The 18,915-nt window shown below is 38.9% G+C and overlaps 1 protein-coding gene across 1 annotated transcript in view; it reads left to right on the top strand.

Moving 5' to 3' along the window:
* Nucleotides 1-18,915, top strand: part of USH2A (usherin) — a 736,138-nt gene that overhangs the window by 663,582 nt on the left and 53,641 nt on the right. The window contains exon 62 of the mRNA XM_043568966.1: nt 15,384-15,611. Coding sequence (XP_043424901.1) covers nt 15,384-15,611 — 228 coding nt within the window. The remainder of the gene's footprint in view (nt 1-15,383; nt 15,612-18,915) is intronic.

Here is an 18,915-nt window from a genome sequence, read left to right as displayed (position 1 = left end):
ATACAGCCTCTTTATCAGTCATCTATTGATGGACACTTGGTGCTTCCATAATTTGGCTATTTGAAATAATTCTGCAAAAAACATACGGGTGCATACATCCTTTCAAATTAGTGCTTTTGTATTCTTTGGGTGTATACCCAATAGTGAAATTTCTGGATCATAGGGTAGTTCTATTTTTAATTTTTGGAGGAACCTCCCTACTGTCTTCCACAGTGGCTGCACCAGTTTGCATTCCCACCAACAATGCAAGAAGGTTCCTTTTTCTCCACATCCTCGCCAACACCTGTTGTTTCTTGTGTTGTTGATGTTAGCCGTTCCGACAGCTGTGAGGTGATAGCTCATTGTAGTTTTGATTTGCATTTCCCTGTTGATGGGTGATGTTGAGCATCTTTTCATGTGTCTGTTAGCCATTGTATGTTTCCTTTGGAGAAGTGGCTGTTCATTCCTTCTGCCCATTTTTTAATTGGATTATTTGGTTTTGGAGTGTTGGGTTGTATAAATCCTTTATATATTTTGGATACTAACCCTTAATCAGATATGGCATTTGCAAATATATTCTCCTATTCAGTAAGTTGTCTTTTAGTTTTGTTGATAGTTTGCTGTGCAGAAGCTTTTTATTTTGATGTAGTCCCAACAGTTTATTTTTGCTTTTGTTTCTGTTGCTTCAAGAGATATATCTTGAAAAATGTTGTTATGGAGAGGGTATTTTGTCTTTCTTGATTGTTATATTAATGGTAAGATTTCTAAGGCTTTATCATTAAATATGATTTGTGATATGATTTAAGTAAATGCTGTTTATCATATTTGGGATAATTTCTTTTATTTTAATGTGGCTAAGAGATTTTGTCATGAGTGGGTGTTGAGCTTTGTTAATTCTAATTAAGGTAATCAGATATAAATCAATTTTTAAGGGCTAACTCCTATAAAATCGTATTTCTTTTAAATATACTATTGGACACTATTTGTTAGTATTAAGACTTTTTCATCTAATCTCAAGTGATTTCAGTCTATAACATACTTTTCTTGTTATGTTATTCTCCAATTTTGATGTTATTCCAATTCCATATAATGAGTTTGTTATCTGGCCCCATTTAGCCAGTTTTGGTTAAACGCTTTGTACCTAATGTCAATTACCTATTACTCACAGATTTAACTAAAAGCAATAGCAAAAAACTTCACTGGTAAAACTCTCTGTTCCTGGGCCTTTTTGGAGTAGGGGGCTGAGTCGGGATTTTGTTTTATTTTATTATAAAGCTGATTGATCTATTATTGAATGTCTTCATTCAATTTTTTCTATTTTTCTAGAATTGCCCATTTTGTGTACATTTTTACATTTATCATAAAATTGTTCACATTTTCCTATTCCTAAGGATAACCTGATTCATGGGGACTGAATGAGTTTCTACCATCCCAATACCCCAGACCCTCTGGAAAATGTCATTTTGTATTTTATAGCACCAACTTTCTTATGAAAATTTCCTATGCCGCCTAATGGTATTATTTATTCTCCACTGGAGAGGTGTCGTCTTTTTCAGCTCACCCCCAATGTCAGTGTATGTAAGAACACAAAAACTATATCATATTGCACTCCCTACAGATAAAAGTGAAAATCATATTCATTATCATATAATCTAGTTTATATATACATATGTGTAAATAAATGTTTAAAGACCAAACAATTGAAGTCAGTAACAAGGAAGAATTTACAATTTACTCAACGAATTAATATACATTTATCTAATACCTACTAGGTCTTCAAAAAAAAAAAATTTAGAAGGATAGTGTTTAAATTTAACTTAAAAGATGTGCTTACTTTCATGAGATGCTATGTCTATTTTCGAAATATCATTCTCCATATATTCTCCATAAAAGCCAGTGTGCTATGCAGTGAAAATGCCTTATGAGTTATTCATTGCTTTAGCCTCATCCATTTATTCATTCATATCTTCCAGAACTGTTTATTGAATATCTTATGTGTAGAAGTATCTCTTAGATGCTGAGGATAATAACAATAAAATCTAGCACCTAATGGGGTGCCTGAGTGGCTCCGTCGGTGAAAGCATCTGGCTCTCACTCTTGATTTGGGCTCGGGTCATGTTCTCACGGTTTCTAGGTTCAGCCCTACCTCAGCACAGAGCCTGCTTGGGACTCATTCTTTCCTCTCTCTCTGTCCCCTTCCCCACTCACGCTCTTTCTCTCCTGTCTCTCAAGATAAATAAATGAACATTTTTTTAAAAATCTAGCACCTATCTAATGCCTACCACATGTCAGCCACTATTCCAAGACTTAACTCACTAAAGCTTACAAACTCAAAATGGTAAGTACTATTACTATTCCCTTTTTATATATGAGGAGGTGATGGAAGGTTAAGAAATAGTTTTAATACAAAAGTTCACTTCGTAGTGAGAGGACAAACACAAGAACAGACAAATGTAACACAGTAGAAAATCCACTAAAAAAGAAGGTCAATCAATGAGTAAATTCAAACCCGTTCTCTCTCACAGGTAGCAATGTTTATGACAAAGAAATTTGAGACCCTTGTTTCAAACAAAGAATTTTAATTTTAATTGAAAAAGAGTGTGTATACATGCATTGAGAATCTCAGATTCAATTGCAAAGTTAGTATTGATGGATTGTGGGATCTTGCACAGGTTATTTGGACTATTTGGACATTAGGTTCAACTATAACGTGAGGCAGCAGAGTAGAGTTTCATAATTCTTTGACTCTTTAAATCTAATTAAAAGTTTTACTAATAGGATTTATGTATACATGGGTATTTCATATTTAATCACAAGTATTATGAGTGTATTATCAAAAGTTGGAAATATAAGATTCCTTTCTTCACTGCATAAAAGTTCAAACAAATCTTTGATTAATCTTTCAGTGGAGCTGCCAATTAAAGTGGGGTATAATGTAGTTACGTGCTGCTCAAAGTGTAGTCTGTGAACCCCTCAGAGTCCCAGAAACCTTTTCCAGGGATCTTCCGGGTCAAAAATATTTTCATGTTAATATTAAGACATTGTGTGTCTTCTGCACACTCATCCCTTCACAGTGTACAGTCGAGTTTTCCAGAGGCTACGTGTTGTGTGATGATGTTATCACTGTGCTGGCTAATAGAATATGTGCTTTTGTATCCTTTTTTTTTTTTTTTTTTAGAATATCCTCAGCTTTAATTTTTAATACGGCAAATATTGGTGGATATAAGCACAGAAAGCTTTGGGGGATCCTTTATTGTTTTTAAGAAACACAGGTCCCAGGACCCCAACATTAGAACCATGAATGCAGTTGACAGTAACATTTGAACTCGATATAGGATGGGAATAAAATCGTCACTGTGCCACTTACTGGCAGTGTGATTCTGGGCAAGTTACTTAACTCATCTAAGCCTCCATTTCCTTATGTGTGATGTTATCAGCCTCATGCTGTTTGGTGCAGATCAAATGAGATCATGCATGTGAAATACTTGACACCAGGTTTGACACGAAAAGGCAAAAACGTTGCTCGAAAATAATTACAATCGCTTTCTCTTAGGGAGGATAGGCAAGAAAATGGTAACTTTTCATTGTGTACTCTTCACTTGGGAGATACAATTTATCAAAAGTAATAATTTAATAAAAAGCATTTTAAAAATTACCCTGTTCCTAACAGATAACGGGACTTGCCAGATAACGGGACTTGTGGCTTATTTACCACTTCATTTTTGGATGAAGCTTCATTGTCCCCGATTTCTCTATGAAAAGAGCTAAGCAACCAACAGTGGCAGCCGTAGTATGAATCACGGCCTTGCTGCAGATGCTAAGCAAACGCCGAGTTAATTGGCTGATATCTGAGCACATCCAGATCCTTTTGCCATACACAGAAGTCTGGCTACCCTGGTTTCTACGTGCAGAGTGAGAAGGAAGTCCTAATATTTAAATATATCTCCTGTCCCGAATTAACAATCTCTTCCTTATTATTGAAGACTTCTTATCAATATACAAATATGTTCTAGTGTCTTCCTTTAAAAAAAAAAAGAATGTGACCCCAGAGGCCCCTCCAGCTACCATCCCCTTTCCCTGTTCTCTTTTAGAGCCAACTTCTCAAAAGAGGTTATGCTAATAGTCTCTGCTTCTCCTTCCACACATCTGGTTCTCTTCCTCCTTCTTCAATCAGAGTTCTGTCTCTATACTCCACTAAAAAGCTTATATCAGGACCACTGGCCAGTTAATCCAAAGGCCTTTCTGTGTGTATCTTCTTTAACATCTCAGCATCATTTGACACGGATGACCACACCTCTGTTTGCAAAGCAACAGACACCTCTTCTTTGGTGTCCATGAAATCTCACTCTCTTAGTTTTCTTCCTACTTCACTGTTCCTTCTTAGTTTTCGTTACTGCCTCATCCTCTTCTGCTTGTGCTTCTCATCCTCGCCCTGTCTCTGTCCCTCTTTGGTGTCAGGCCCTCTCCTCTACCTCTGCTCTCCTCCTCGATGCTCCCTCTCTTCCCAGACTCCTCTTAGTCCCACTCTGCACTCTCTTCTTCACCCCTTCCCTTCAGTTTGAATTCTGTCCACATTCATGATAGCACAAATATTTTTGAGCACCTACTCTCTATGAGGCACAATTAGAGACACTTGAGATGGAGCAGAGAATGAAACACATACAGATCTCTGCCCCAGTGGAGTTTACATTCTAGTAAAAAGATAAAAAAGAATAAATAATAATCATAATAAACAAATGGATTACATGGTATGTCAGAAAGGAATGATGAGTGTGTTGGAAAACAGAAAAATAGGAAGCAAGAAAAGGGGTTCCAAAATGGAAGGGGTGGGAGAGGGAAATGGTAGAATGCAATTTTAAACAGAAGTGGCTCAATGAGAAGATGAGCTGAAGTTCCCTAAGAGGACTTGTGGGTAAATTGGACTGCAGGCAGAGGAAACAGCCAGTACAGGGCCCTCAAGACAGGAGCTTGTTTAATGTGTTTGAGGAATCACAACAAGCCCAGTGTAGCTACAGTGCACCTTGCATGTGGAGAGCAAGGTGGGAGGTGACGTCAGAAGGGAAATGTGGGCAAGAACAGGTTATACCCTGAATGACATGAGAGCTACCACGGGATTTTGAGCAAAGGGGTCCTATGGTTGGACATGTTTCAAAAATATTATTCTGATTGCTGTGTGGATGGGGGTGGGGGCCAGATTAAGGTCAACAACAGGGAGACCAGTCAAGTTGACTATGGCAGTGAAGGAAGAGGAAGAGAGTATCTTGGAGCAAGGTGGTTGTAGCAAAGGTGATAAGAACTGGTAGGATTCTGGATGTATCTTGTAGTTAAATAAACCCAATATTATTTCCTAATCACCCAATGTAGATGTGAGGGAAAGAGAGGATGGGTCCAAAGTTTGGGGCCTAAGAAATTGGAAAGATCGAGTTATTGCCTAGAAAATAAGACTACAGGTGAAGCATCTTTGGTCGGTGCATCAGACACATTTCAGTTGACGAATCTGAGCACTATTGGTATGGGGATAGGGGATTTCCTATAGGAATTAGGGCTCACATAACTGTAGGAAGGGCTGGAAAAGTGAAGATCCAGAAAGAGGAGTAAGAGGGTAGGTAGAAGAGCTGCCACTCAGCCAGTCTGACTGGCTCAGCCAGGCATGACTGGCCATCTACATGGGACTGTCAGGAGGAGATTTGTGGAGATGTCAAAAGGAAGCTGTGCCTCTGGGTAGCTACCATCCCCATGAAGCCAATACCAAGAATCAAATCATAGACCCATGGCCACTCTTGGTCAGAGCCAGCAGTTGGAGATAGCCAGATACGGAGCAGAAGAGAATTTGGACAAGCTGAAACCTACACCTCTGTGCCTATTTATCCCCATTTCACATCTCAATGAACTTCAAGGAATAATGGTTGCTGCTTGACTTCATCCTCCAAATCCTCACCAACTTTAACCCAGAACCATAAAGGGATGGTGTAGAAGTTTCCTACTGCTGCATAACAAATTACCACAAACATAGTGGCTTAAAAAGAATACGTATTTGTCATCTCACAGTCCCATGGGTCAGAAGTCTAGACATGGCTCAGTTGGGTCCTTTGTTCATAGTCTCACAAGGCTGAAATCAATGTGTCCACTGGGCTGCATTCTCATCTGGAGGCTAGACTAAGGAGGTATTTTCTTCCAAGCTCATTCAGGTTGTCGGCAGAATTCATTTCCTTATGATTTTAGGCCTGGGGGTGCTGAATTGTTATTTTGACTGTTGGCCCACAGGCTCTAAAGGCCACCAGTATTCCCTGCTACAGGGATCTTCACAGCCCTCTCATAACACGGCAGCTTGCTTCCTCAAGACCAACAGGAAAATTTTGTTCTCAGTCAACTAAGATGGTGTCTCTTATATTCATGTACATGACACATCATTTTACATTGTTTAGAAGTAAGTTATGGGGTCCTGCCTAAACTCAAGGGGAGTGTAATTGTACCAGGGTATAATTCACAGTCACCTTAGAATGTGGCTGCCATAGAAAGGGGATTCTGAGATATGTAGTTTCACTTTAACCAACTTAACATAATACAAACTGTACAGAAGGGAAAATCAAAAGATCGCTTGCTGAATTTGAGATGTATTAGAAATAAAAATGGAGAGGTTGAGAAGGCCATTGGATTGGAGGCTGGATTTGGAGAGAGATGTATGACTCTCAGATGTATATTCCTAACCCAATAGAGATTCATAGATCTATGTGACATGTCAACTTCGTATGCCCCAAATTATTCCCTCCTTCCGCAGATCTGATACTCTTTCAACTTCACATCTCATCAAATGGTACACCACCCACCCTTTCTTTCAAGGCAAACCCAAGTCCTTTTTGATTCTTCTCATTCCCTTTTTTCTTCTACATTCAATCTGTCATAATTCTCTTGGCTCTACTTCCAAAACATGAATCCATCCACTTAGTTCCATCTCTACCATTACCACCCCAGACCACCCCTCCTTGGACTTACACAGAATCCACTCCTCTTGACTCTTATGGACGGAATTGTGTTCCCCTAAAATGCATATGTTGAATCCCTAACCCCCAGTGTGACTGTATTTGGAGGTAGATACTTTTGGAAGCAATTAAGGTTAAATGAGGTTGTAAGAATGGTTGATAGGACTGGTGCCCTTATAAGAAGAAAGAGAGACACAAGAGATCTCCCTCTCCAAGTGCATGCAGGGAGAGGCAGTGAGAGGACAGAATAAGAAGACAACTCTCTACAACCAGGTAGCGAGGCCTCACCAGAAACCAACCCTGATGACACCTTGATCTGGATTTCTGGCCTCTAGAACTGGGTGAATAGAAATTTCTAATTTTTTAAGCCAGTCAATGATATTTTGTTTTGGCAGCCTGAGTAGACTAATACAACCCTTACACATATTCTCCATGGAGCAGCCAGAATGATTTCTTTAAAACCTAAATTAATTCATGTCACTCCCTTGCTTAAAGGCCTTCAATAATTTTCCACTGAAATTAGAATCAGACTCTTTAATGTTGGCCTACAGGATTTCATCACCTGGCTTCTGCCCATGACTTTGACCTTACGCAGTGCCATTCCCCCCTCACTCACACTGGCTTCTCTCTGTCAGCAAAAATACCAAGCTCTTCCCTTTCACCTTAAAGCTTCTCTGGTTCTTCACATGGTTGGTTTCTTCTGCATTCTTGCCTAAATGGAACTTCATCAAGGATATGAATCACCCTTCTTAAACCAAGAATCTCACTCTTCCCCATCACCTAAACCCAAACTCTATTTCAGCACTCTTATTACCTTCATAATTTACCACAATGTCTAATTCTCTCTCTCTCTTTATTTGGCTTATCAATTGCCCATTTCTCCTCATTATAATGTAAAACTCAAGAGGTTAGTGTCCATGTATCCTTTGCTTTCTGCTGTGTCCTCAGAGCTTAGGATGCTGCTTATTACACAGGAAACCTTCAGTAAATATCAAGGCTTGCTCAATCAAGGATTGACTACTACAAGACTATGGCTGGAATGAAATTCTTTTAAATATATTTTAGTAAAGTTTTACTAATATTGCCATAAAATAGATGGCCAGAGTACAATTGCTGGGTCACAGAGTATGCACATTTTTAATTTTGATAGATCAGAAGTACTGCTTTTTAATATTTAGTGTGACTGATTTGCCATTTTAAAATTTAATTATCGCAGATTTAATTTTTTCCCCTCTTCTCTTTTGAAAAATGAGCCATTTCAAAACCATTCTTTTTTTTTCCTCCAGTGTTTTTATGGTAACTGAGGTAACATCGTTCATTTTGCAAGAACTCTAGATTGTGCTTTATAGATTAGATTGATAGAGCCCATTTGTCTATGAAGAAAAAACTCTGTGAATTGAATCTTCTTTTTGCATCACTCCCCCCATTATAAAATTAATGATGTATTCTGAGAGAGAAAAAATGAAAACCCCTCTTTTACATATCTTTTCAGAGTGTAGATATTTTGGGGAGTAAAGGCATAAAAGTGTGCCATGGCACTAGCCCATGAATACTCCAAAGTTAACATTTTCAGTTTGAAATTTACAATTGCTATAACAAAGGGCCCCTGAGTAATCACTTTTACTTATACATATCATAATTACTTAAAAGGAAGATATGCATTGATACTTTCTTGAAATCTTTCAAACGAAGCCTTTAAACATTAGCTGGAACTCAGAGCTAGGAATGATTTACCACTTGTGTGTACATTTGAATTGGCTTCATTCTATGTTGTAGCCATCAGTAGTGTCCCTAACCTTTTCCAGCTGCCGTGTACCTGTTTGATATGCACAAGGGACTGGTGCAAGAGTGTGGACGTCCCTACACAAATATGTGGCCCCATATGCCGGGTACATGTGATTCTGATAGTGGTCCAGACAGAGGACCATATAATTGGCTTCAACTCAGCCCAATTTTTATAATCCCCACTTTGATTGTGACCAAAATGCAAACATTTGTGTTAAAAGAATAATTACACCTTTTGAGGCAGAGCAAATATTCAATAAAGATTTTGAAAATCTTATTCCTAGGAAAATACTGTCCTATTGCCTTTTATATATGACAGTCCATACTTATTGAATGAATAATGTTTAAATGAATTCATTCATTAATTCTTGGAAGATTTTTTTTATTTCATCAGTCACTGACTATGACTTACACCATGATAGGGCAAAATTTTAAAGTCCCTTTATTCTCTCAAATTGCATGATAGAGCTCTTTATACCAAATTGGTTCTTAAAATGTTTGCCTGATGTTACTCAGTGTTTCTCAAGCAATTTCATCCCTAAAAAGTGGGGTAACTTTCACAGCTCTCTTTAGTCTTGCCACCAATTTCTTTTCCAGTTTTAATCCCCACTATTCCCCACACATTCAGCCCTATGCAACTCCCAGCTCGTTCCCAAACATACCCTGCATTTTTCCTTCTGTATTTTTTCTTTTAATCACTCAGATGTTTTCACCTATGCAAACTCTGCATCTTTTCTGACTTATATCAGATTCCACCTCCCAAGTAAATATGCCCCCACTCCTCAACCTCTCTCCTTCCCAATTAGAAGTGTCCCTTCAGTATTTCCCTGGCACTCAGCTCACTCCAAACTGTGCGTATCTATATTTATTATTGACTTCCCTAGTAGATTCCAAGCTCCTAAGAGTCAGGAACCTGTGTTAACCATTTTGTATCCCCCACAGTAACTTTGTAGAATCTTGTCCCTATCAAATGCTTCAAGGTGTTTAAAGAATTGAATGGAGCTACTGACCAAGAATACTAGATGTTTCTACTAGCCATTTGGCAGCTCTGACATGCCACTTAGCAGTGCACCCTAGTACATGCACACCCTTCATGCACGTAAAACAATAAACTATGATCCTAAAGGGTGTCTTCTTCTACTTTTCTTGTATTATGAGTCAAACTTTGATTCTGGAACAACTCTACATGTATATGTGCACCATCAAAAAATGTCTTTGCCCCACCAGCCAGGAGGTATGTAGGCAGAGATGGCACTGGTGGAGTAAATACATATGTGAAATCAGTGGAAATTTTCTACAGTAACAGTTTGCAGGTTTGGGAGTCTCATACTTAAATAACTATGCGTAAGTATTTAAGCCTGATATATGACTATGGGTAATAAAGATCACTTCTGTATTGAGACTGGTGTAACCTTTACAAAATGAATCCTAGATATAAATATGTTCATCAACTTTGGAGAAATTAAAAATTAACTTTATAAATGGAAAGGAATAGAGATCTTCAGAACCCATGCTTCAAATGATCTGGCTTTCAGAAATCTACAAAAATATTTGGTGTTGATTTGTCAGCATTAAAATGTGTAAATCACCCAACTGACTGGATGCACTGTCCAAAGCCAAGACTAAATAAGACTAAATAAGACTATGTAAGACTAAATAAGAGCTTTTCCTACTTCTCATGTTTTATTTGTAATCTAAACTAAGAACTTGCTTATAGCCATTTATTTATTGTATCATTATGACAAGGCACCTATAACTTATGATAAAACCAAGAAGCAGCATCCAAGTGGTTCAACTAAACAGAGGTTAATATAATTAAATTTAGTTTTCTCTGAAGCTATCTTTGTACCAAAAAAAAGCAAACTTTTGATGTGACATATTCTCTGGGTCTTGGCATTCATGATAACTAACAAAGCGAAGGAGGAATCTTGTAACCGGGTTAGGATTTATAAGCCAAAAGTCATGCATGTTAAAATGAGGACCCAGAGTACACCTGGGGGTGGCTTAGTAGGTTGAGCGTTCGACTCTTGGTTTTGGCTCAAGTCATGATTTCACAGTTGGTGAGTTCAAGCCCTGCATCAGGCTCTGCACTGACAGTGCTGAGCCTGCTTGGAATTCTCTCTCTTTCTCTTTCTGTCTCTCTGCCCCACACCACTCTCCATCTATCTCTCAAAAAGATAAATAAATAAACCTAAAAAAAATGAGGACCCCAGGATGAGGAGTATAGACAGCAGAAACTCCATCAGCTGGGAATGAAGTTGATGGTGACCAGGAAGATCAGCCCCTTCCGAAATGCAATAAGCACACATAATACAGTTTATGAGCACAGCAGTGCCTGTTTACCACTATTTGGGTTCATTACCAGCAGCAGGGTAAAAAGATTCCTAAGTGCCAAGGTAAGTGGGTTCAGTGAAAATGCACCACAAAGACCAGAGGGGAAGCTTTGGAAACTGCTGGATCATCAGATCAATAGACTCGAAGATGACTAAGTTAGGTTGCCTTATGCAGTTTAAACATTTGTGCAGGGAGTCTCCCCACGCAGCCTTTTATTGACAGCTACAGATCAATGGTAATTTTTGATCATTTTCAACCTACATAAACCTATTGACCCCATGGCCACCTTTGGGGCACTTCAAGTCGTCAAAAATAATCAGAGGAGATAGTGTAAAATTGTCAGACTGCTGAACACTCCAAGTAGTTTCATGTGCCCCCAGAGCAGAGTTGAGAGGTTAAAATGTAGTTCAAATTGCCAGCAGAACCTCAACTGGCAGAGTGTTCCAGAGAGTCTTGTCTTTATGTCTCATAAAAGGACACGCTGATTTGTATCCAGATTCTGACACTCATGCATAAGAGTTTCTTTTAAAAAAAAAAAAAAGCAAAGTTTCATTGGAAATATTAGATTGCAGAAAATGGATTATTCCTGTTTTCCTCTGTTGAATAATTCTTTCCATCTGTTGCCTAACGAAAGTAGGTAATATACTTCTAGAATAAAAATATGAATAGTAGGTGGTTGTGAACACGGAAAGGACAAGGACAAGTGGGAAGCTAGCACAAGCCAATAGCCCAGAGATCAGCAATAGCAAGAAATCTGTCTCCTAAGAATTGGTAAGATGGAAGAGTGAGGGAAAGAAGGAGCAAACTAATGAAGAGGAAGGAGTCAGAGTATTGAATCAAGATCATTTCCATAGGGAAGGGAAGGAGGGCAGGGAGCAGAGGAACGAAACATAAGAGAAGGTTTTTAATGATGACTTTTACTAGTCAGTAGGAGACTACTGAGACTTCCTTCTCAGTAGGAAGGAAGAATTCTTCTCAGTGGGAAGAATTTTTTTAATTTTTTTTTTAATTTTTATTTTTTAATGTTTATCTTTGAGAGAGAGAAAGACAGACCATGAGCAGGCTAGGGGCAAAGAGAGAGAGATACAGAATCCAAAGCAGGCTCCAGGCTCCAAGCTGTCAGCACAGAGCCCAATGTGGGGTTTAATCTCACCAACCAAGATCATGACCTGAGCTGAAATTGATGCTCAACTGACTGAGCCACCCAGGCACCCCTCCAAAGGAAGAAATTTAATCTTAAACACTTAAGATAGACCGTGCTCAAGCAAATCTTCTGAATCTAAGGAAAAACACAAGTAACTGAATAAACAAAATACAACCCAATCCACAGAATTAACTGTGCCCAAATTTTGCAGCAGGATTCTAAAATAGTGAATGTTGGTGTTGGAAATCCATTCAAGAGAGAATAATACAAATGATTTTCTTAAATGTTGAAGAATATACCAGTAAGGATTGTCTTGCCATTTTAAAATTTTCTTCATTTTTTTTCATGTGGACTTTACTAAACATTGACAAAAAGCACAGCTATTAATGAGCTTTATTTAAGGTGTGTGTGTGTGTGTGTGTGTGTGTGTGTGTTGTAGCTCTTCAGGAGTAACAACATATTATGGGAAACTGTTGTCAGCATAAATTTATGATATAAAAAATTATCCTTTACATTTACAACATGAGATTCTCCTTTTCCTTTTTTTCTTTTTAAGATACAAACCAAAGTAAGCACAACTATTGTAATCACCTTTTGAAGGAGTAATCTAGGTGCCAGGCATGCACGAACTTCAACTTGAGATCAGCAGGTCATATTTCTACATTAGATGGCGGAGGTTTTGAGTCTGGGGCATTTTGAATACTTTTGCTTTCTGAGAATCTGAGCTATAAATGTTTATTAAAAGGATCTATAATGAAATCAGTTTTGTTATTTTTTTAATGGTTGCCTGGAGTGTGTTGGATGACTGAATGCCGGTTGTTAATCATTAAGTACTCATGTTACCAAAAGTGTTTGATAGTATTGCCATCTAGGGGCTGAATGGAATTCTCAGCCCTGAAATAAACTGTAATTGAGCAGGTGCTGCTATTGACAATATACATATGTTTTTGCTTTATAGCCCACATGCTTTTCATGTTTCTTATGACAAAAGCTATCTCTAAATGTCCCCCAACAGCCTACCTTTTTTATATATAATCTGTTAGAGGTGATTACTATTTGCTTTGGAGCTTATGCTTTTTTGGCATCTATTACTGAATATTCTGAACAAAGAGTTTTTCTTTTTTGCATTATTAATCTTGCCCATGTTTGCCCTATTTCTACAGAAAAGGAATCATTTATCAGAAAAGAATGTTTGTAATCGGGACTTGTAGCATCTTCAGATTTAATATTCATTATGGACATTCTAGTTCTGTGCTATATTTATCTAAAAGACCAATCCAATGTTGTGGAGAAATAAGTTTTAAATATTTATGATCTAACTTTTAATATTTTAAAAAAGAGAAATTAGTATTTCTATAAAATTTGTTTCAGAGTCTGGTCGCTTAGCAAATGTTTAAATATTAAAAGATTTCAAGAGGTTAGCATGTAATATCATAATGGGACTTATTGAGAGAGGAAAATTAACTTACAAGTTTTTGATAAATACAGGCAATTATATTTTCTTGCTTGTGTTTAACACATAAGAAGAGACATTAAACAGTTGAAACTTATAACCAAGAATGTGAGGAAAGGGTGTCAAAAATTATCTCTATGATGTTTTGGTTTTGTGTAACAAGGTTTTTGGAAAATATTTCAGTTCAATTTTACCAACTTGTTTTAGATTCAAAATTATATTTGGGTGTCTCAAAATTAAGGAGAATTTCCATTCATATAACTTCATTCGATGCTTTTGGTACCTATTCTTAGAACTAATTTCCTCTTCCCTACCTCACATTCTTCCTCCTGTACCCAGCAACAAGAGAGGAAAGGACAACTGAAAGCTATCTATCATATTTAAACATCTAACAAACTGAACCTGATCTCACACACCGTTAAGTGTGAATATCCCATTAAACCAGTCAAAACTTCCTCATGATTATTCACATTCAATGAGTGTTGTACAAAACAGAAAGTCCTGGGGGGGGGGGGGGGGGGGGGGGCGGGGGTGTCTCTGGGTATGTGTGTCTGTGTGTCTCTGGGTATCTGTGTGTGTGTGTGTGTCTGGGTGCATGTATGTGTGTTTACCCATAGACACATTACTGGTCCACTTGCAGTCATGGTTGCTATCTGTAAACAGACATATCCATCTGGCCCAGATGTAGAAAGAGCACCCTGGGCTCTCTCAAACATGAAGACTTTTAGTTCCAGTTTTTAGTGATGTAAAATATGTTAAATGTTCTCCCCAAGCAGAAAAAACAAACTAATTCTGCTATCCTTTTTTTTTTCCTTTTAAATCAACAAAAACCAAGTTCTCAAAGCCTAACTAACAATTACTTTTGGTAAATTTTATAGTTTTAGTCATGGTGTTTTTAACAAATGAGAATATCTTCACATATTTATCACTAGTAGACTTCTCTAAGGTGTTTGTTCATTTATAGTTCAGGTAGCTTGTTGTTTTTGTTTTCTTGTGTTTGTTTTATTGCATTTGTAAAATATAAATATGCACCAAGAGAATGCAAGAGGGAGATTGGGGAGGTATAAACAAATAGTATAAGAGATTAATGAAAAAGAATTAGGACTGTCTCAGTTAACTCTCCAAGCCCTTAGGATTATCCCATTCTTTGTCCTGCAACCCGGTGCCATGGGTCTCCATTGTGAGATGGATACAGCACTGACCTGAAGCATTATAGATTTTTTTTAATGTTTATTTATTTTTGAAAAAGAGAGAGACAGAGCATGAGCAGGGGAGGGGAAGAGAGAGAGGAGACACAGAATCCGAAACAGGCTCCAGGCTCTGAGCTGTCAGCACAGAGCCCGACGTGGGGCTCATACCTACAAACCTCAAGATCACAACCTGAGCCGAAGTTGGACGCTTAACCAACTGAACCACCCAGGTGCCCCAAGACTCTTTCTTTATGTTATATATCACATCCTTTGGGTTGCCAGCTCTGTAAAGGCAAGGATCCTATTTGATCTATACATTGCAAATGTCTGAAATCACACATTAGATATTACATGCAGGTGGGAAGAACAAGAAAAAAACCCACATTGTTTTCTTAATAATTCAAAACTCTGTTGTGATGTTTGTGCTGCCATTGCTCATGTACCTTGGTCAGAGAATGACCTCCCAGCAATTATTAGCAGTTCCTAAAAGAAAACTAACCTGTTAATTTTCATTACAGGGTACAAGCCATCAAGCCCACCTGTTTGGGTTAGAACCATTCACAACATATCACATTGGAATTGTGGCCACAAACCAGGCAGGAGAAGTTTCAAGCCCTTGGACTATGGTTCACACCCTAGAATCTTCCCCCAGTGGACTGAGCAACTTCACAGTGGAACAGCAAGAGAACGGCCGAGCATTGTTGCTACAGTGGTCAGAGCCTGTAAAAACCAATGGTGTGATTAAGGTAACGTCTACCCTGAATATGAAGGCATGTTTGGTGTTCTCCAGATAAATAGATGAGCCCTGACATGCCATCATGTCACTGTGGGAAAACACCCTTCACAGTCGGTTTAATTCTCCTTGATCGCTCCTCCAGGCACTTAATCATAGATCAGAGAAAACTGGCTCCCGTGTGTTATGCTTGCTATGAACCCAACACTGAGCTAAGTGCACTCTGTGGATTATCTCATTTAATTTTCACATCAACACTACCAGGTAGCTACCACTAAACTTCATGAGGCATAATAAAGGCTAAATAATTGCCCAAGCCCACATTGCAAATGACTGAATTGCAATTTGAAGTCAGGAAGTCACGCTAAAACTGAACCCTAAATGATTGTTCTTACTGCCTCCTGAATTACCCTGCCCAGTTATTTACTCAAGACTTGCCTAACTTACACTGTGAGCAGAGCTCACTAAGCAGAGGACAGGAAGCCCTACATGTCTGCTGACTCCCCACCTCCATACATAACCATGAGGAGTCATCTTATTAATGTCATAGATGTCTCACGTTTCACTGGTCTATGAGCGCAAAGAAAGTTGCATTTCCATTATCAGACTGCATTTAGATACTTTGAACAATCACCCTTGTGAAAGCCAGCCTTCGTCTCCCTCTCTAATGTTCCTCTCCAACGGTAGGGGGACTTACCTGTCAGTCTATTACTGACTCTAGTCTTGGACCAGCAGTTAGGCCCTCATCACCTACCTTCTGCAGAATTCCCCAGCCCGCAGCTGCTCTAGACCCTCTGCCTTCCTTTACCACTCCCTCTCAAGATGGCAAAGAGTTCCCTGTTAATTCCACACAGAACAGTTAAGACTAAGCTGTAACTTTGCTGAAAGCTTCTCTAAAAACCCTGTAAGGAAGATGACAGCAGATACTACCTACAGCAAAAACTTAGAACTGTCATGCGAGCTCACAGGCTCAGGCCCATCCTCATGGGCCTCCATGTAACAGCCTTGCTGCTTAGCCCAATGGCTGCCTCTCAGCTGAGTGCCAGACCTGCCACAGGCAGCAGAAGTAGGCTGCTTTCTACAAGCCTGCTACATGTGACAGAGCCTGACTTCCCCTACTCTAGTACAGGAGGCTGAACCCGGAGGATCCGTGGTCTTAAAATCCAAGCCAGAGCCCTAAGATTTCATCAGAGAAAAGAATCTCTCTTTTCACACTCAGAGAAAAGAATCTCTTTTCACACTCATCAAAGTACCTCCTTTGTGAGTGTTTGTTTCCCATTCTGGTGTCTGCCTTTTCCTGGCATGATTGACAACAGGAATATCTACTCCTTTATCTTCATTTCCATTTCACCAAATATTTATTGAGCTTCTACTAAGTACCAGGCATTTATTCAGGAGTGAACAAAACAGGCAAGATCCCTGCTATCACACACCTTACCTGTGTGTGTGTGTGTGTGTGTGTGTGTGTGTGTGTGTGTGTGCATGAATGGTGGGGGTACAGAGAGGCAAACAAAAAGCTAGTACACAAATAAACAAGAGAATTTCAGAGCAGAATGAATACTATAAAGAAAATTAAATAGAATAATATAATTATGCCTGCTCAGGCTATTTTAGAATGGATGATCATTTGAATTGAGTTGACATTTGAGCTGAGCCCTGAATGACAAGACCGAGTCAGTCATGTGAAGATATGAGAGCAAAATGTTTCAGACAAAGTGAACAGCAAATGCAAGGCCTGAAGCCAGGAATGAACTTGGTGTGTTCAAATGAAGGGAAGAAAGCCACTGTGGTTGAAGCATTGGGAGGGAGAGAAAGATGAGATTGGCAGATTGGTAGGAGGTGGACTGTGCCCAACCTTGTGGGCTGTGATGAGTTTGGAATTTATTCTAAGTGCAATGAAAAATTACTGGAGGGTTCAGGCAAAGGAGTAGCATAATCAAATTCATGTTTTTCAAAATCACTCTGGCTGCTATGTAGAAAATGGACTCTAAGAAGACCAGTTGAGTTTAGGAGATATTAAAAACTCAGGGTAGAATGAGTGGGTGCTGGGAGGGTACAAGACATGGGTGAAGTGGAGATACATCCAGAAAGCAAAGTTCACAAGATCTGTTAATGGACTGGATGTGAAATATGAATGAAAAGGGATAGTACAGGCCCTGAGTCCTTGACTGGGTAAGTAAGGGTGGAAATTCTACAGGTTTGAAGGGGTAAGTAGGCAGTTGGAGGTAGAAATCTAGAATTCTCGAGGCAGTTCTCCACAAACATAAATGTACCTATATTTATAGGTATTTATAGTATATGGGTGGTGTGTAAATCCCTGTGCTGGAGGAAATCAGGCATAAGAGAATATAACTAAAGATGATGAGAGACTAGGCTCAGGCTCTGGGGAATACAAAAATTTGGAGGTCTAGAGGAGGAAGTGGGGCCAGCAAAGAACATTGAGAAGAGGCAGGTGAGGTAGAAGGAAAAGTAGATGAGTGGGGCATCTCAAAACTGTGGAGAGAGTCTGTTGAATGCTGTTGAGAGATCAAGTGGAATGAGGGCAGAGAAGTCACGCTGGATCAGGAAATGATGTAATCATTTTGACCTTGACAAGGAGATCAAGTGGTGAAATGAGAAACCTGGTTGGGATGGCCTGAGGAGAAAATGGGAAGAGAAGGAATTGAGGATAAACAACTCTTTAAAGAAGTATAGGGGAAAAGCAGAGAAACTGGGCAGTAGCTGGTGGACTATAGTGTCAAGAAGTTTTATTTAAAAATCAATGAAAGATACTAGAGTACATTTAAACACTAATGGAAATAGCCCAGTAGAGGGAGATCAATCGGTGATGCAAGAGATAATGAGAATGATGGCAGGAGTGAGAGCTGTAGGAAGGGGGAGATATGGGATCCAGGGCTCAGGTGGGCCACACAGGGGCAGAGATACTTCATCCATAGAATGAGGAAGGAGGGTGAACAGTGTAAGTCTAGATCCACATGGATACGGTGACGATCATATATAACATGAGAATATTCCTTTCTGACTGCTTCTGTTTTCCCAATCAAATATAGGGTTCTGTCAACAGCCACCTGTGAGACAGGGAAGAGGGTGTTGGCAGGTATTGGGGAAAAGAGAAGATATGGAAGCATCACTTTGGAAAATGAAAGAGCAAACATACAGAGGAATAGAACAGGACTACAAGTAGGAATCACCCACTTAACATTTATAGTAAGAAATTTAAAGTGAGACCAGTCAGCATATCTGAGTGTTTTCTCCCAAACCCAGAGAGAAGCTAAGGTACAGAGGGAAAGCTAAATTTAATACTAGATAGAGATTTG

This window comes from Prionailurus bengalensis, chromosome E4 (assembly GCF_016509475.1).
Source record: "Prionailurus bengalensis isolate Pbe53 chromosome E4, Fcat_Pben_1.1_paternal_pri, whole genome shotgun sequence".
Classification (NCBI taxonomy): Eukaryota; Metazoa; Chordata; class Mammalia; order Carnivora; family Felidae; genus Prionailurus; species Prionailurus bengalensis.
This window is presented reverse-complemented; position numbering and strand designations above follow the sequence as displayed.